Source organism: Schistocerca gregaria, chromosome 3 (assembly GCF_023897955.1).
Source record: "Schistocerca gregaria isolate iqSchGreg1 chromosome 3, iqSchGreg1.2, whole genome shotgun sequence".
Classification (NCBI taxonomy): Eukaryota; Metazoa; Arthropoda; class Insecta; order Orthoptera; family Acrididae; genus Schistocerca; species Schistocerca gregaria.
Genome location: NC_064922.1, coordinates 555887558 through 555908236, shown reverse-complemented (window position 1 = coordinate 555908236; position 20679 = coordinate 555887558). Strand labels below are relative to the sequence as shown.

The following is a 20679-nucleotide window of genomic DNA, read 5'->3' as shown; positions in this document are numbered from 1 at the left end:
TGAACTCTGAATGCCCCTCTATTTGAGAAGGGCCAAGTCTGCAACTATAACGCAGTCGTTCTGAGCATATTTGCTCTTATTTACGCCTTGTCTTGTTGTAGTAATTCAACAATAATTCAGGGTTTCTGAGCACAGTTCTTTCCTGCCAATGTGTGATTTTGTAATGGCACTCAGGAGGTGTAGTTAGATAGTGTTACCTCACAATGTCTTGTTAAGAAGCACAGCAGCACTTGCTGTGTCCAATGGTAGTGAGCATATAGATTACATTTAGAACTAGAACACACGACGTGTGTGTTCTGATCCAGCAGCAGCTTCAAGTAATTATGACTGGCTAAAAGGTGTCAGCATCATATATACGAAATTTCTAAACAGTCTAAATAAGTATTTTGAAGCCGAAATTATATCTTTTGTGACTATTTTTATTAATTATTTCTGATTAAATATGTTTAGTTATTAATGTGAATGAAGGTGTGATTGCAAAATAATATAATAAATGAATGACGTTAGATCTATTGAGTATATGCTAGTGTGAGAACTGTGGTTGTACAGAGAGAGTGAATCATACTCTCAGAGGAAATTTGTAAATTGAAAATAGCCTGTTTATGGGACTAGGGAAACAAATATTTTACAATAATTCTATTATTCAGAGGGTGAGTTCTTTTGGTAACTATGGATTTTTTAAATTTGTTAATTTAAAAAATTGTTCATAACAGCTATTAGTTGTGATTGGTCAAACATAAAAGATGTGGGATTGCAGCATTTTATAGTAATATCGGACTGGCTATGATGCAAGTCAGGCAGAAGAAAGTAAGTTCACGCATATTTTGTGGACTGAGAGAATTTTTTCCGAAGTGTAAGGAGCTCAGCAACCGTCACATTCAGATGCATACATTAGAAGCTCTGAATAAATGCAATAATTATGAGTAAACCTTAACCATTGAATGCCACAAAGTGAACGCGAATGTGTGACTAAGACGAACAAGCAAAATTCCATTTTTTATGCATAAACTACAATTTTTGAACTAACTAAAATCAACACGGCATACTGTGCAAGTCAAGAATATGAAACAAATGTCCAAAGGGATCAAGTTGCAAAATATTTGACTGAGCATTTTGTCACAGACTGCTCATTTTGTAATCTTTTTGGTAACTGGTTCACTTAGATACCATAAGCTTGCTACTATGAGTGACTAATTGCTTTTGAGTATCGATACTGTAACTTAAGACAAGAACTGGCTTGGCAGAGTTTCTGTATCACACGAGTAACTCACTCACAAACTATATTGCTTAACAACTATATTAACTTTATACCAGAAAACATTTTATGCAACCTGCAGGTGTGTGTAATGCAGCTAGTTTCCGCTATATCTTTCTCTAGCCGAAGAACATTATTCATTCTCTAACAGGTCAGATGCTGAAGATTGTATCACCAAAAGATGAGTGGACATTTTCTGTAGGACAAACAACAAACCACGCCATTGCATGTCGTCCATTGCATTCAGCAATTCAAAAGCTGTAGTAGCTCGAAACTGCTACTGGGAACAGTTTTGAAAGAGAACAATGCAGCACAGTGAGCGAGGGACAGAATAATACAAGTGGAAAAGGAGATTGAATGCAATGATAACTGGGTATTTAGATGGTAAATGGATGGCAAACATCAAGATGACAGAGGATGCAGGATATAATTGGACAAGATAGTGTCAGACGCAGTTGGCAGGTGGCACAATGGAGTGGCACTGTAGGCAACGGACAAAATGGATGGGGGCCCTGGATCTGGCGTAGCTGAGGGATGAGATCTGACCCGCTGGGATGACATACCATGACTACAGCAGAATACTGGAGATAAGTGTATTTTATTTATTACTTGCTTGTACTATGAAACTTGGAAGGATGGAAAAGAGACAGTTCCGTAAATGTGAAAGAGGGAATTGAGATTCTGTCTAATGTGAGTGCCAGTCAAATAAGCAATACTGAACAAAGACAAACAGGTGATTTATTAAATAATGAAGTTCCAGTTGATGATGTACCTCAGTTATCTACAACTGTGGGGACAGAACTGGAACAAAATGTTCAAAAAATGCATCTCTTGGTGATAGCTTGAATTTCAACATCAAGAGGTTGAATGATTTTAGTGATTTTAACCTGTCTAATGATAGTCAATTGGACATAACTGAACACAAAACAGTGAAAGCAAATACCAAATTTGGTATGTTGCCTGTAAAGCTATTAGAACATGAAACTGTATTGGGGTAAATAATGCAGAAAGTATGCAGTATTCAAGTTTAACATGAAGACAAATTTCATTGAAGTAAATACAGAACAGACATAATCTTGATAATAAAATGTACAAACAGTCTTGTGAGCATCCCAGTAGTATTACTGGTTCAGCTGGTGAGCTTAAGAAATTTAAATCTGAAATTAATGTAAAGCTGGAAAACCAGGCTGCTGAATTAAAGAAAATGTGGGAGAAAGATTTGCAGTTGCTTGACACTAAGGTGGACGAATGAATTTCTGAAGTTGAGAAAAACTGTAAGAAAATGTCAGAGAATGTTAAACGTCAGTTAATAAATATTGTTAAAAAAGTGGCAATTGGAAGCAAACAAAGAGTAGATCAAGTTAAAGAGAATGAATATAAAAAGGAGGAGAAAGCTGCTGCTGCAGAATTTGTTTACAAAATGATCACAAAACTTTGGACAGTAAAATTAATACTGGAAGTGCAAACTGTTTAAAATCTGTGAGGGCTGTGTCTGATTGTGTGAAAGTGATAGAAACTAAATTGCTTGAGCATGATAGCAAGCTGACTATAGTGGAGCATAGCATTAGAATAGGCACAAAACAGTGTCGGATATAATTTGGTGACGGAATCCTCTGAAGTGGTCTATATTATAGTTTTTACATTTTGACCCATCTGCAAGTATGCATCTGAAAGGATTTTGGACTGATCGCAAAATACTGGTTTTATGGCGTCAATAGTTACGATGCCACAAAGTAGGTGCACGCTCTCGCAAGTTGGCATTACAAGAGAAGACTAACTATGCCGACCACAGTGCCCTCTGGCTGACGCTGTGGAGCTCAGCGAGTGACATCTTGATTTCTCCCAATTTCATCAAGAGCAGATGGTCTGGAAATATTGGTTGTACTACTGAGTGGGCTAGCTTACTATTGAGACTTTGAATTAGTTGCATTCAGTTAAAACTTGGACAGCAATGAGTATTTGTTAGCTTTGAGATTATACAGAACACTCATCCTAACTCCACAGGATTAGATATTGACTATGGCTTCACACCTACGTGCTCATCCTAGCCAAAGTTATGAATGCATTTGATATTTACTTGTGTTTTTGACTCTATTAAAAGTGTTAAAGTTACATGCAGTACCGAAGTGCTTCACCTCTCCTGCTCCTACTCACTTCCTTCACTCTCAGCCTACATTACAGAAGCAGTTCACAGGAGCAGACCCACACACCGCCTCTCCAGGTGGGATACAAAAGGTTTTATTACATCAAAATTCTTGGGTGCAGCTGGGACATGGAGTGTTACTGCTACTGAGCAGCATGATATGTTAGAAACATTTAAGAAAGCCTTTTTTTAGAGTAGTTTTGGGGTAAACAAAACAGAGAGTTGCAAAATTTTATCTGAGCAGGTGAGAAGTTCAATCCCAGAAAGGAAAGTGTAAAGAGGTTTGCATCGAAGTGGGTTACTAATTTATCTGACACATAAGTTTGAAACTGAAAAAATTATTATGGGTTTAGACAGGAATTTCCCTATGAATTGGCATAACAAAATTATTGCGGCTCCCAGGTATGACATAAACAAGTTAATTAATTACTTGGAAAGGGTCAATAAATTATTATAGGAAAAAGAGCTGGAAAATAGGAACTTAAGGCTCTAGAGAAATGTAGAAGGTCACGGAGTCTAATAATAGGACACCCTCCTCGTGCAGAAGTAACTGAAAGTTATACATACTAAATACATTAGCAAAAATGAAATTTTAACCAATTCTCACCTTTGCTGTGACAATGTCCCCAGGAGCAGGTACAATACTCTGATCATTAATACTTCGAACTTCTATAATAGTTGACTGTAAAGAGAAAAAGCAAGTAAATTTAACATTTCACACCTGCCAACAGTCAAAATCTTTCAACAGATGTTAGAAAACATGCAAAGCGAACTCTTTTTCTTTTAAAAAGGTGCAGTGTTGATATTATTGGACTGCAAAATAATGTACTCTGTGTGGCTAGGAAAAATTAGGATATATCCCTTAGTTAATGCAATGCACCGCGTAAGATGGCCAGGCCAGAATGTTTCTGCATGGTAGGCTACTACTTCCTGATACAACAAGAACTGCGCAATGATGCTGAGATGGATATTTCATGTTGCCACCAAGCTGATCAACTAGAGGTGCGAAAGCAGCAACGCAGCCAAAAGACAGAACCATCGCAGTTGTGGCGGCCCAGTGACTTCACATCTGAGTCATGAACTTATCGTGGCTTATATGACCAGAACCGGTGCATTAGCAAAACAAGTACACCTCAAGCCAGTATAAAGAACCCTCATTTTTAGTCAAGTTATTGGAGCTTACAGGGCACCAGTCCTGAGAAGGGATCTACATCCATCCATGAGCCTATCAGTCTATGAATCTACTTGGATCCAGCAGTCACCCTTCTTGGAGTCTGTCGCAGCTAGCTGCGCCACTGCTGATAGCGCCAAGTCTGATGCTGTGACTTGCTTCTCTCCAACCAGCAGATCATCCGGTGGATTCACTTCAGCTGCTACCGCCTCCCACCCTGGATGTGTCTAGCTCCATTGGGGGATATGCAACTGCTTGTCCACCATCACCTACATGGGCAAACTTCTTGCTGCCTGCCTCTGCTCAGGACAAACTCTGCCGTTGGGAGCTGCCACTTCCGCACAAGGTCACAAGCATGATCGTTCTCCATTTTTTGTCCTCGTTTGGGGCTGCTAACAGCCTCTACAGATGCAGCTGAGGCAGAGTTCCTGTTATGCTGGATCAGTGGCCTTGCACTGTGGCATCTGTTGCTGCCACACACTGATTGTGGTGTCTTCCTAGACTAAGTGCATGCTGTTTACACCCCATGGGTGCTTGCCTCCCAGCGTGACACAATGGATGTACTTTCAGTAATAAATGGTTTTTAACTGCTGTTCCTATGATATCTCATCAGCTGTTTAACAGGCACCTAGTCACCACTGCACTAGTTCCACCACACACCACAGTAACCAGTCAACCTGGTCATTACAAATCTTGTCAGAGCAGTTGCTGATTGATGTCTGCAGCTGGGTCAGGACTTACACTTCAGACGCAGTATGCAGTTCAGAAATGGGTGTTTTGGTGAGTCAGTTTTTATTTTTGTGGCCTTTTGTACATTTTTGTTCATGGTCATGGAGAATAGACAGGTCATACAAAGGATAATGAAATTGCAATCATGTTGGACTATAATCTGATTTAAAGTTTTTTGTTGTTTTACATTTTTCTCTATCTCAGTGTTTGTAGTAAGTGTCCTCTTTTGGTGTTGTATTGTTAGACAGATGTTGCACAAATGTGGGCAATGATGATGCAGTGGACAGCTGAAATTCTGTCAAAAGGGTTTGCTGTGTTGTTGGAGAAGAATGAAGCATTGCAAAGGCAGGCAGGCAGACACTCTAAAGGCAAATAATAAGGACAGACAAGCTGAGATAGTGGAAACAGAAGATCTAGTCAGTATAACTCTTCCTTTAATGGATCCTGTTGTAGCTGATCTCGTGGGTCCTTCTTTGGGTAAGCCAGCAAAGGAAACATTGGTGTTTATTAGTGACTATGGAGCTGCCACTAAGCTGCATAATTGGTCAGATGAGCTTTCATAAGGTCAATTTGGAACTGGTTTGCAACAAAAAGACCTATGCCATGTACCATAAAGGGTGAGTCTGAAGGACTGGGCTGCCACCATTATAGTTGCTACACAGCTTCAGGACGTTGACATTGCGAGCTGGGGGCAGGATAAGAGGAGTGTTATTTCCTCCAACGTAAAGTGCTATTTGTGTAAGAACCGTGCTTAGAAGCAATGCTGTCAAACACAATAACATGAATGTGAAGTAGTGTGGAATCAGACATGAGGCTGTTAGAACAAGAAGTGAAATGGGCAGCAACACCAAAGCATTTGTTAAATGCCAATGACAATTCCTACAACATCAGACAGCGACACAGAATGCTGCAAAAGCATATGCAAAGGAAAAGTCCTGCTTAGTGGGCACGGTAAACAGTGGACACAGGGGCTTGTGTCTGGATCCCCTAGGTATGAAGGGACTGAAGTCCCCACAGTATAAGTTACACGCAGCAAGGGATAATGATGTGGCATCAATGGGATTGATAACAGTGCAATGAATTTTCAAGAATATATGGAACTACTGCTACATCTCTGTGAGGGGTACTGAATGGTCCTAGGGCATCACACAAAAGGTGATCTTTCACAGTATATGACTGGACTTTGTCAGAAATTGCTCCATCTGGGAATGACAGCTGCAAATGTTGCTTTAGGGCGAAGTTCACCAGTCATGAAGGTGGTACCAAAGAAACTGCAGACACACGCATTAAAGCTCACTTGCACAATAAGGTACTGAAAGGTACAAGAAAGTTACTTTGGATGAGTGTGGGCACTGTCCTAGTGAAGTGATGTGTGTTATAGAGCCATTGGAAAGAAATGGTGAACTCGATACTTCACACTGTTTTGTGAGTACGGTCTGGCAAATGTGCAGGAAATAGGTGATGATTATATGGGTCTGGTGGCTGTGAATAGTTTTGGCTCTGAGGACACGAATCTGCCAAAGTGTTTACTGATAGCCAACTTGGGACATCCTAGATGAGGATGAACTGGATGCGTCAAGTAAAGATCTTCACCACAAGCAAACGAAGGAGAAGTCAATTACGGAAGCTTCGTTAGTATGATTTGTGGATCTGTTCAATACTGGTGGATCATTACCAGCAACACGAGTGATGCAACACTGTATACTGATGTAATAATAACCCTCCAGTCTGCAGGAAGATGTAAAGAATACATAAGCACCTACAACCTATAATGGAAGAATTCATCAATCAGGAGTTGACTGATGGCATCACTCAAGAGCATTTTAGTCCATGTGTTGGGCACTGAAGCTGAATGAAACACACAAACCCAACAAGAAATACAGCAATGCTGACAGCTTGAGTGGAAAGATTGGGGTCATGCAAGTGCTTGGCAGGAGCCCCACAAAGAGGCAAGATGTGCACACTGCTGACATGGACTGACTGGTGTTTAGAAGACAGTCGCACTTTGCTTGCACAAGGAACTATTGTGTAGAATGATAAAGTGTGGACCACACATTGTGGTACCTGCAGCTTTGATAGATGAGGTTTTATGGGAAGCACATGACCATGTAATAACACGTCATGGAGGGTGATGGAAACTTATCTTTGAGTAGTGAATAAATACGTGTGGAGGATGAGGAGGCAGGACGTTGGGCACTATGCAAGGAATTCTACAGCATGCGCACAACGTGCATTCATTCATTAACATGTTCCATTGCAAAGATTACCACAGGCATCCAAGCCATTTGAAATGACGTGGATGACATGCTGGGTCTATTCAACTTGACACTGACTGGTAACTGATACATGCAAGACCACCACAGCTCATTTTTCACATTATATTTTGACTATTGCAAACCCAAATCAACAGGAAAATATCGCAGCACAGGCATTGGTAAACAATTTGATACTGAAATTTGGCAGTCCCAATCCAATCCGTACAGATCAAGGCACTAATTGTATGACTGATCTCTTTAAGCCACTATGTCGTCTACTGTGCATTCAGAAGCTGAAAAATCCGTAAACATAAAGCATCTGATGATACAAACTGTCAAATAGCTGCCACACTATTACCAAGAAAAGTTTTATCATTGCCCCAGGATACCATATGATCGCAAAAGCCACCTAGATGTAAGCAAGAATGTATTTTATGAAAATGACATTATAGATCATAAGTAAGGCATAAATAAGATTCACTATGCACAAAACACATAGGTGCACTTGAAAACAGCTCTGTAAGCTGAAACAGGCAAGCTTCTTGTGCAGAAATCTCTAAAGAGTATAATGCAGTTATTGGAATGGACATATAAAATGTCATATTCCGACTTAGTTCATGCTGCAGGCTCTACTGACACACACACGCACGTATGCGCGTGCACGCGCACACGCACAAAATCATAACTTCTGTTTGTTTGTTACATTTATATGTGGTATTTACATTCAATACACTGTACCTTGTCTTTCTTAACAATGTTGACAAATCCAGCCAGTGCGGAGTAAATATAACCATGTCTCTCATAAGTTCCACAGCCGGAGATATGCCCTTTATCAGCCAGACAGAGCCGCTGACCTTGAAAGTTTGGGAAAAAAAATTAAAAACTAACAGTTAAATAATAAAAAAGCAATCTCAGAGAGAAATACAAATAACAACTTTGTTGGTTGGTTTAAAAGGGGAAGGGGACCAAACTGCTTGGCCATCGGTCCCTTGTTCCTGTTAAAACAATCATACAGGATAAGAAGAAAATAAATGAGACATAGAGCACAAAACCAAAAGGAAGGAAATACTACAAGAACAACAGAAAAGCAACAAACACTACAAAGAAAAAAAGAGGACAAGAAAACCACATAGAGATGAAAGAAAAGAGGTAGAGGAGATTAAAACAAGAAATCAGATCACCATGGTTGACTGACCACAAGAATAAAAAGGAGAAGCCAGCCACTCTGCCACACATTAAAACCTCCACCCTAAAGCACTATGGTGGAGGACACAGAGGGACAAGGGACATGCTCGAAAACTTAGATCAAATGATAAAACCCACCCTCACAAATAAAACGTAAAACTAAAGCTGCTGTTGAGGCACTGTCGCCCAACACTGAAGGTAGGGTGCTGGGAAAGTTAAAAGTCCGCTGCAGAGTGGCTAAGAGGGGGCAGACCAGCAAGAGGTAGATCACCGTCATTTCTGAACCACAGCGACACTGAGATAGGTCCTCACAGGAGCAGTACGAAATGCAGAAGTCATCTGCATACAGAAAAGGTGAGACCGACGGTCCTACAGCTGCTACTAGACCGTTAATAGCCACTAAAAATAGACACACACTCAATATTATGGAACATGCGGAATGCCATACTCCTGAATACGGGAGGAACTATGGGAGGTGCCAACTTGGACAAGGAAAGTATGGAGCGACAGGAAGCTTTGGACAAAAATCGAGAGCAGGCCCCAGAGACCCCACTCATATAATGTGGCAAGGATATGATGACACCAGATAGTGTTGTATGCATTACGTAAGTCAAAAAAGACGGCAACCAGGTGCTGATGTCTGGAAAAGGCTGTTCGGATGGCAGACTCAAGGGACACAAGATTGTTCAGTGGTAAAGTGACCCTGACCGAAGTCGCCCTGACATAGAGCCAGTAGGCCAATGATTCCAGGACCCAACCCAACCACCGACACACCATATGTTCCAGCAGCTTACAAAGAACGTTGGTGAGGCTGATGAGCCAATAGCTATCCACATCATGCAGGTATTTACCAGGTTTGAGCACTAGAATGATGGTGCTCTCCCACCATTGTGATGGAAAAACGCAATCACACCAGATCCGATTGAAGACGATGAGGAGATGTCGCTTCTAGGAAGACAAAAGACGTTTAATCATCTGACTGTGGATCCGATCCACCCCAGGAGCTGCGTTGGAGCTCCCACTCTGTAAATGGGGTGTTATAGGATTCACTGTGGCATGTAGTGAATGAGAGGACTTTCCTTTCTATCCGCCGTTTGTGGGTGCAAAAGGCCTGGGGTTGTTCTCCGACACAGAGGCTCGAACGTAGTGGTCAGCAAAGTGTTCGGCAATTGCATTTGCATCGGCATAAAACACACCACTGATGTTAACACAAGGGATACCTGTTGGGGTCTGGTACTCAAAACAACATCTGATCTTCGTTCAGACTTGGGAAGGTGAGTTATGGCACCCAATGGTCGACACGTACCTCTCCCAACAATCCTGCTGGCGAACGCGGGCACGGAGCCACTTAAAGGCTATTAGGTACTCAGGGGAAGGGTGCCCCTTATGTTGCTGAAGAGCTTGCTGATGCTCTTTAATTGCCTCTGTGACTACCAGCTACCACCAGGGACTGCATTTCGCTGGGGACACCATGAAGAACGAGGGATCGATCAATGCAGTGACCTGCTCAACCACAACATCGATGGCACCATGTGGAGGACATTCAATAGTGACAGCAGAGGTGAAGGCTTCCCAGTCTGTCTTGTGGAAAACCCATCTGGGTAGGTGTCCATGGGCATAACGCCGGGTTAGTGACAGGAAGATGGGGAAATGGTCACTACCACAAAGGTCATCATGCACTCTCCAATAGACAGATGGGAGAAGTTCTGGGCTGCCTCTGCAATGGCTGAGTAAGTGCCCTGAGCCACACTGAAATGTGTGGGGGGCCCAGTATTGAAGAGGCAGAGGTCAAGTTGAGACAGGAAAGTTTTGACATCTCTACCTCAGCCAGTATGCACACACCCCATAAAGGGTTGTGTGCATTAAAATCTCCCAAAAGTAGGAAAGATTTAGGGAGTTGATGAATCAGTGCAGCCAATGCGTTCTGGGGTACTGCACCATCTGGAGGAAGATATATGTGGTAGACAGTTTTTTCCTGTGTTGTCCTTATCCTGGCACCCAGTCTCTCAAAAATGTTAATGTTAGAAACCTTAATTGGAAAAGTAGGTTACAGAATTTAAAGAGGGAAATGGGTAGGCTATAGTTGGTGGTGGTGGTGTGTTGGGGCTTAAGGGTGCTCAACATCAAGGTCATCAGTGCCCTGACACACATTAAAAGGAACAAATGTGGACAGACCTAATAAAACTGAAGCTCATACTCAAAGAAAGCAGGAAAAGAAGGAAAATGCGACACAAGAAAGTAAAACCTAAGGAAAGGGAAAACATAGCAACAAGAATGCCACAGGAAATTGACATTGGATGGCCACTTACATAAAATATGGGCGAGCTTGTCCCACAGTGAGCAAATTAAAATCCTCTTCCTAAAATCTTTGTAAAAACATTTGACATGGCACAGAACTTTAAAACTTTAACCACATTCGTCCGAGTGTTGCCTAAAAGAGATGGCAGGTCTGCTGGCAAGTCAGTCGCGGCCCGCTGGTCAGAAAATAAAACGCAATCCAATAAAATGTGGCGCACAGTGACCTGGACGCCGCAAGCACCACACATTGGAGGGTCCTCTCGCCGGAGCAGGAAGCCAGGCGTCATAGGGCTGTGGCCTATTCAAAGCCAAGTGAGGAGAACCTCTTCCCGTCGATGGGGCTGAAAGGAAGTACACCACACGCGCATTGTGGGCTTGACTATAAGCAGCTTATTGTCAGTCACTTCCAGCCTCTCACCCTCCCACCAACGCATGACCCGTGAGCTCAACAGTGAGGTGAATGCGTGCAAGGGGATAGCACACTGAGATACTTGTGGATCGAGACACGCCTCCTTGGCTGCGAGATCTGCCCTTTCATTCCCAGCAATGCTGACATTCCCCGGAACCCAGCAGAAAGCTACAACCTTCCCCAGTCGCTGTAGTCGGAGGAGGGCATCCTGGATGGTCTGGACCATTGTGTCTGCCGAATACAAACGTTGCAATGAGTGAAAGGGCACTGAGTGAATCGGAACAGACAATAAATTTGAGAGAGGAAGAACGTCTCATCTGCTCCAGTGCCCGAAAGATCGCAGACAATTCGGCATCAAAGACAGTAAAAGTCTGAGGCAGTCGGACCTTGAGGACACGACCCAGAAAAACAACCAACGGAATCCTCTTGTTTCGACCCATCCGTAAAAACAGCCAAACTGTCGTGGTGCTCAGATAAAATGGCAGAAAATGCTGCATTAAAAACAGTGGCAGGAGTGCAATCTCTCTTGTACTGCAATAAATCTAAAATCACTCCGGGCCTCTTCAGTAACCAGGGTGCTACAGAAGAATGCTCAAGATTAGATTGGTAGATCACATAACTAATGAAGAGGTACTGAATGGAAATTAGTGACACAACTTGGTAGGATATGTTCTGAGGCATCAAGGGATCACCAAGTTAGTATTGGAGTGCAGCATTGAGGGTAAAAAACTTAGAGGAAGATCAAGAGATGAATACATTAAGCAGATTCAGAAGGATGTAGGGTGCAGGACTAACTTGGAGATAACAAAGCTTGCACGGGACAATGTACATCAAACCAGTCTCCAGACTGAAGACCACCACAACAACAATGCTTGGAGAGAAACAGCAGAATTTGTGGAGAGAAAGAGTAAAAAAAATTCCACATATTTTCAGTTTATACACATTTTTAACATATTATTTATTATAATTATAATAATGAAGGGTAAACACAGTGAATATTAAAACCTGATCGGTATTATACGAGTTTAGTTCACAAAGATATGTGAACATATGGAAAAAAAAAATCAGTAATGCTTAATTACTCTGACAGGGTGTTGTCCCTGCACCTGCACAGCTGCTGAAGTATTCTGCAAATGAATCTCTTTCAGAAAATCCGTCAGCATATGCATAACTGCCACTGCCAATACTTAGAGGCAGTATTCGTCCATTTCTTTTTAATTAAAAATGAGGCTCTTTTTTTCCTCTAAGAGTGCATCTCTAAGTAAAATATGTAAACAGCAAGTAACAGTAACCAAATTATCACTCATTTCTGGCTTTAGATTGATAGATGAGTAAAATATGCGAAATATGTAACTTAACAGAGAGAACACATTTTCAGAAACTCTACAAGCTCTTCAGAGATGTTAGTTAAAAACTGCTCCTTTCCCCCCTGTACCAGAAATTTGACGAGAGAAAAGTTTCATCATGTTCAATGTAACTGAAATGTCTCATCACTTACAAGAACATGTGGCATTACTATGTCTGGATTTGATAGTTTAGTAGGCAGCAGAAACATTTTACCAGTTGCAGGTAATTTTCCAATATTACTTTTGTCAAAAATTCAACTGTTCCCTTCGTTCCTGTATAACTGACATTAATGAAAATGAATTTGTAGTTCGCATCAACCACAGCAAGATGAAAATTGGAGAAGAAAGGTTTGTAATTGTAATACAATGAACCTGATTACATAGGTGAAATAACTCCCACATGATTTCTGTTGATGCCACCAACACAATAAGGAAATTGACATTTTTCTTCAAATTGCTTACATTTTGACTTTAACTGGTTAGGTGAGATTGGTGGCAAAAGCATCAGCAGTAATTTCTTACGTAGAACTAACAGCACAAGTTGTATGATTTTGTCAACATAAGAACCAGATAATTTGAATGCAAATGCCAGGGACCTGAATGTTTACCTCATTACCATAAACCAAAAAATAAAACAAAAATAAGATAAGTGTAATACTAAAATTACAACTATTTTTGCTACTACAGTAACTAAAACACCATACATAATTATTTGACTGGGTCATGTATTTTAGAGGAAAAGGCGGAGGAACATCTAGGACCTACATCAAAAGAGGCAGAGGAAAATAAAAAAAATACTGGAAGTTGTTGTTCTAGTAAAGGGAATAAACCTGCACTGGCTAATATCAATAACATTTTCAAACAAAGTGTATCACAAGTGAGAGAAGCTTACCACCCACTCTGCTTGTTTACCTTATTTTTCTTTTCTTCTGTCAACTTTTCATTAGTTATTTTTGCAACATATTTGACAGAAGTACATCCAGCACTGAGGACGATGTGTGAAGTCCACATGACAATGGTGAAATGAGTGCCAATTTCATCTAATAAAGACTTTTTTTTTTCAAAAAATGTGGAAGACATTGTGTTATTTAGACCTAGAAGTTCAAATGACAAAATTTTGATGATAAATTCTCCATGGGCCGAGACAGAAAACATTGGCTGAAGAAAAAAACGCTATGATGATATAGATTCATTTTTTGAAAGTATCGCCAAATTGAGAACTTTACAGCTAGAATGAGATTTACACTCTGCGGCGGACTGTGCGCTGATATGAAACTTCCTGACAGATTAAAACTGTGTACCGGACCGAGACTCTAATTCAGGACCTTTGCCTTTCGCGGGCAAGTGCTCTACCAACTGAGCTACCCAAGGACAACTCACGCCCCGTCCTCACAGCCTTACTTCTGCCAGTACCTCGTCTCCTACCTTCCAAACTTTACAGAAGCTCTCCTGTGAACATTGCAGGACTAGCACTCCTGAAAGAAAGGATATCGCGGAGACATGGCTTAGCCACAGCCTGGGGGATATTTCCATTGTGGTCATTTTTCAACCAGTGTTGATTGACAAGTTGTTCAAAATAACCTCCCTCAATACTTTCTGGAGAATTGATTGGTTTTCAGCATTTTCCTCACATAGCTGTAGTTGAATGGGGAACTACAGTTACAAATGCTCTTCAAACCACAACTCAATTCCGTATTTTTCCTCTTTAACAAACAATGCCAGAAGTTAAGTCATAAATGACAGATAAAATTCCTAGGACTCATCCGTGTTCAAACCCCAGACATCTACATACATACTCTGCAAACCATTGGGATGTGCATGGCAGATATTATTTACCTTCGAGTGTTATAAGACATGCTATGTCTTCTTCCTGTTACAAAAACATACAGAGTGCAGGAAGAATGACAGCTTAAATGCATCTGTAGGCACTGTAACTATTCCATTCTTGTCTTGGTGGTCCCTCTGAGAATGATACTTAGGGAGCTGAAGAATATCTTCTGATTCTTCACTTATACTGGTCCTTGAAACTATGTGAGTAAACCTTCACAAAGTAATCGGCATCTATCTTCAAGTTTCCACCAATTCAGGTTTTTCAACACTTTTTTGGGCCCTATGATCAGTCCAATAAATCTATGACAATCTGTGCCACTCTTCTTCATACATTCAGAATCCCCTGTTAGTTCTAATTGGTATGGGCTCCACAAACTCGAGAAATAATCTAAACTGGAATGAACAAGTGATCTGCAAGAAGTCTCCTTCATAGATTGACAGCATTTTTCAAGTATCCTGCCAATTAAACTACGTCTATCATCTGCCTTACCTACTAGTGAGCACTTATCTGATCATATTTCAAATTCCTGAGAATTATTACACCCAGGCATTTGTATGATCTGACTGATTCCAATTGTGAATCATTGTTGCTGTAGTCATAGGATACTATGTTTTCCATTTTACATTTATTACATCTAAATCACACATCTTCACAGTGGTGCAAGCAGTAAACTGAAGCTACATTTCTGTCTCTTTCTCAGTGGAACAACATTTGAAAATGGAATGTGGCACTTCTGCTCTTTCTTTGCTACCCTCAGTTTCAGTTTCTGATAAAGAGTCAGCTATGGTAGTTATTGAAGGCTTCGTGCTTTGTCCTTCCGACAGTCAAATGCATTTCACTGATCTTCTCTCTATCTATACCTATACACTTTATTTTACACCTATTATGCAGTAGTTGCTGTTCTTTACAGAAAGTCGATGCCGTGGGGTCCCTCCTATCAGCATGGCATGGACAGGTTTTACCTTGATACAAAAACAAAGATCTTGTGAGAGCACAGCAGATTCAAAGTCAATGCTATTTGTTGCCATTAGATCTAATATATTCGCATCATTAGTGCTTCATGTCCTGTTGACAACAAGGTCACTACAGACAGAGCACAATCCCAGATTAGGGAAGGATGGGGGAGGAAACCGGTTGTGCCCTTTCAAAGGAATCATCCCAGCATTTGTCTGAAGTCGTCCGAGTCCAGTGTGCTAACCACAGTGCCACCTTGCTCGGTCCACCATTAGTGGGCTTCCAAACTATCTATTCCCAGCAGTTTTCAAAGAAACCATCCAGCATCATTTTGAAGACCTTTTGTGATGATATGCCGTACCATCGATAGTTCTCCACTACATGATACAGGAACAGCAAGTAGCTATAAGTTTTGCAGTGTTAATAATAAGGAAGTATTTCATATATTTTGTATGGATATTTGATGCTGTAAAAAAGTTTATTATTTTTTGCAGTGGCGGAAGGAACAGTCTTTCTGTCAAGATGCAGCCACTGTCGCTGTGCAACCTTTGCGTCGAATTGATGACCATTTTCCAGAGAAGACGTCCTGAAGCAATTCGCCCTATCCTGTATTAATAACGATGCCGAAAGAAAAAATTGTAACCTGAATTTAAAAATTACAAGATGTGTTCAGTTCATATTCAGCTTTGGCCATGATTAGCTGGAAGCGATTCGTGCATTTCATTAATGTTTGAGACGTGGCAATATTATTATCGTGTGTAACCTGCAGTATCACTATCCAGTCTTTCAGCAAGAGTAATAAGAAATAGTGAGAAAGACACTGTAAAGTATAGATTTAGCAGCCACAGACCAGTAGCCGCAGTGTGGTGACATGTGCATCACAATAACATGAATATAAGGGAATTTCGAGACGAGGCTAGCCGTGCTGAGCAGAAAACTGCACCGCATAAGGGTAATGACTGTAATAGGTAGGTTGATGTCATCACACTAGAGTAAGTCTGTTGTTATGAGCACCATGACTGGGTAACAGGTTTTAGTGCAACAAATGCATATCAAAGTGACATAAAAATGTCTCAATTTTGAGGCAGAAGTCGTCTTGTTACAGAAGTCCAGCAGCATCACCAAAACGGCAGTCACACCAGACAGTAAGACCACTGGGTATTGCCAGCAGCAACCACGTGTTTGAAACTGGGCTGCATCTGCTGCTGTCAGCACTGTGTCCCTCACACGGCTTACTGCCACAGCTCCACCAACCTGCCATCCACACCTACATGGCTGCCATACTGATTTCCCTCCCTGTTACTTAATACCACAGTGTCAGATGCCGTCCAAGTCATTTCAAGGGGCAGCAGGTCGAATCCACAAACTGTCAGGATGGGCACATGGGGGCCAATGGGCCATCCCAGTTGCTGTCGCCAATGGAGCAGTAGCACACTGCTAAAGTCACAACCGTCGCCTACACAGGCCACTGACTGTCCACAGACCTGCCTTCAGCATTGTTGGGTGCCTATGTCACATCCTCTTACTAAGGAGAAGTTGCCACCCATACAACAGCCCTCGCCAGGGTCAACAGAGTAAGACATGTTCTGTCTCGCTAAGCCATGACAAAGCATGTACTGAGACTGAATAAGTGCCTTCTTTCATCACAAGTGTTTCCACTGGATGCTCCACCTTGTCACCACCACCACTGCCACCACCAAGTGCAACTGCACTCATCGGAATAGTGTCAGAAATTAGTTTTTATAATCTGTCACCACACCATCTGGTGACAGCAGAGTGAGAAACAACACCTACAACAGCCTCCATGGATGAAGAAGGTGACTAAACTACTGCATGGGTGCAGTTTTGTCACGACATTGCAAGTTGATGGGTTTTTCAAGGGGCTGAGTAGGTGAAGGTGAGAATAATTAAGTTACAGTAAGGAGTAACATGATAATGTTATGGTAAGTATTCTCGTGATTTGATTTTGTTTCATACGAAGCAAGGAATATGGCTAAGTATTTAACTACTTAAAGATAATGAAAAGTTAGGACAGTGGTACGTTTGAGTGCTTTTCCCATTTATGATTGTGTAACTGACAAGAATCAAACAACGGAAAACCCAGGCTGGAATGTAACAATATTATGAGGAGGAAAATTGCTAAACACCATATAGCAGAGATGCTGAGTCACAGAGAGGCACAATAAAAAGATTTTCACACTTAAAGCTTCCGGCCAATGGCCTTTGTCGACAATAGACACACATACACACACACATACTCACGCAAACACAACTCGTACACATAACTGCAATCTCAGGCAATTGAAACCACACTGAGTTACGAGGGGAATGTTCCTCTGTGGCCGGATGGTGGGGCTTTTGGGAGGTGGAGAGAGACAGGAAAGATAAGACTTGGGAGATTCGTAATTGTACAAGGTTGCGAGGATAATTACAGTCAATGAAGGCTTAAATGAAGCCCTCTGTATATTTTGAGAGGGACTGCTCGTCACTGCAGATGCGACGACCATGGATGGCAAGGCTGTATGGAAGGGACTTCTTGGTATGGAGTGTCCTATCACCTCCCAAAGCCCCACTGTTGGGCCACAGAGGAGCATTCCCCTTGTAACTCAGTACCACCCAGGACTGAAGCAAGTGAATTACATTCTCTGCCAGAGTTTCGATTACCTATTGTCATGTCCTGAAATTCAAAATGTCCTGCCCACTATCCTTCCCACCCCTCTTACAGTGGTATTCCGCCACCCACCAAACCTACACAATATACTTGTCCATCCTTGCACAACCTCTGCTCCCAATCCCTTACCTCACGGCTCATACCCCTGTAATAGATGTAGATACATGACCTCTCCCATACTTCCTCCCACCACCACCTACTCCAGTCCGGTCACTAACATCACCTATCCCATCAAAGGCAGGGCTACCTGTGAAACCAGTTACGTGGGCTACAAGCTAAGCTGCAACCACTGTGCTGCATTCTATGTAGGCAGGACAACCAACAAGCTGTCTGTCCGCATGAATGGCCACCGATGAACTGTAGCCAAGAAACAAGTGGTCCACCCTCTTGCTCAACATGCTGCCATACATGACATCCTTTATTTCAATGACTGCTTCACAGACAGTGTCATATGGATCCTTCCCACCAACAGACTGCAGTTGTGTGTGTGTGTGTGTGTGTGTGTGTGTGTGTGTGTGTGTGTGTGTATTGTTGACAAAGACCATTGGCCAAAAACTTTAAGTGTGAAATTCTTTCTGTTGTGCCTATCTGCGACTCAGCATCTCCGCTATATGGTGACTAGCAACTTTCCTTCTCATAATATTGTAACTGACAAGAGATGATCATGCTGTGGTCAGTACCACACTGCAAGGGGCTACCACAGAAAAGGTATTGAGAATTTCAAACAGATGAAGTACCTAAGTTGTTAGCAAAGAAAGTAGAGCAATCTAAGGTATTAGAAGTACTTGATGCTAAGGTGAAGAAAATATCTTACCACAAAACTCTGGAGTATAGGGAGAGGATGCGGACAGAGTACAATAAGTGGATAGTGGAAACAGGCCTCAGGAGGTGACAAATATGTTAATTATGGAGAGAATGACAAGGAGGAAAAGAGAGGAAGGGCAGGGGGGGGGGGGGGGGATGGAGGAAGCTAGAAGGGACAGGCACAGGCTTGTGGATAGTTTACCTGCTCATGCAGAAAGGCTGTCTAACATTAATATATTGGAACCTGACAGACCAGAAAAGATAACTTAGTTATAGATGGTGACAAAATAAAAGTTCCTGAAAATTTACATGAAGCATAGGATAATGACATCATTGAATTTAGGATGAGTAACACAGGAGTACCTGCTCAGATATCCAGAGGAACTGATGAGTCTGAGGTAGCAGTATGTCGACCCGATTGGGTGACCTTGGGTGTTGTGCTGAGGTCAGGGAGCCTGTGCCAGTTGCACAGGGAAGTGCATGTGCCAGTGATTCTTGCATCATGCAGAGTGGAACAGCAGATGATGTTGTTTCAGGTACTAAAAGGAATACACAAGAAGCTGTTGGTAGTTGTGTTGCAGATGTTGTGGCCACACGACACTGGCACATATATTTCTCCAAAAGCAGGGTGAATGGAGGAAATAGAAGAGGAGATGAGTTCGCAGAGTGGGTGATCAAGTCGACAGGGCTAAATCTGTTGAACAATGTATGTCAGAAGTTCAGCATGTGGCATGAACGCAGATACTGGGTCATGGCCTTGCACAGCAAACAGCTGAATTGCGCAGTGAGCTGTTTAGAGCACAGCCAAAGTCTGATGTAAGTGACTAATGTAAAGTGAGTGAAGAGTACAACGAAAGCCAGAAAGTAAACATTCTGACTTAACCTCACGCCAATGTTAACCTACAGCGACAGAAAGCTATTGTCAGCATAGAGCCATCATAAGGTTGTCATTGTACAAGACAAACCAGTTAAACCAAGTACAAATACATTAAGGATTACTTGGTGTGGTATAGTGCTGCCAAGTTGTTTTGAGTGAGCACGAATACCGGAAAAACAAACGTTTCAAGGAGGATTCAGTTTGTAATGGGCACTACAACCACCGAGGTGCCGAGCATATGAGCTGAATGGAGCCAGACTATGTTTTGTTAGGTTTTGAGATGTTAAGGATAATTTATTGAAAAAGGAAGACTGACATTTTCAGTTTGTAAGTGTGGAAATGAGAGTTAGAAGTTTCATTTTTTGTTTATGCATAAGCATGACAAGGGGCCTAGCAGTGAAATATGTTTCATATAGTGAGAAATCCGACGTGAAATATTGCATTAGCAGTCGCAGGCTGGTAGCCACAGTGTGGTGACATGTGGGTCAGAATAACATACACATAAGGGAATTGTAAGACGAGGCTAACTGCGCTCAGCATTAAACTACACTGAGCAGCTGTAATGACCTTAGCAGGGAGGTCAGTGTCACCACACTGGGACAAGTCTCTTGTTATAGGCAACATGATTAGGTGGCAGGTTTTAGTGGAAAAAATGGGCCTCTGAGCAATATAAATGTGTCTCAATTTTGAAGCAGAAGACGACTTGTCACCACAGTCCAGTAGCACCACCACAAAGCTAGGACCAGAGGCA

At 41.8% G+C, this 20679-nt stretch overlaps 1 protein-coding gene across 2 annotated transcripts in view; it reads right to left on the bottom strand.

The window, feature by feature from the left end:
* The window catches only part of LOC126354479 (exosome complex component CSL4), a 57040-nt gene that overhangs the window by 21775 nt on the left and 14586 nt on the right, over positions 1-20679 (bottom strand). For both annotated transcript variants that reach the window (XM_050004185.1, XM_050004187.1), the window contains exons 2-3: positions 8292-8407; positions 4006-4080 (exon numbers count right to left, since the gene is read on the bottom strand). In XM_050004185.1, coding sequence (XP_049860142.1) covers positions 4006-4080; positions 8292-8407 — 191 coding nt within the window. The remainder of the gene's footprint in view (positions 1-4005; positions 4081-8291; positions 8408-20679) is intronic.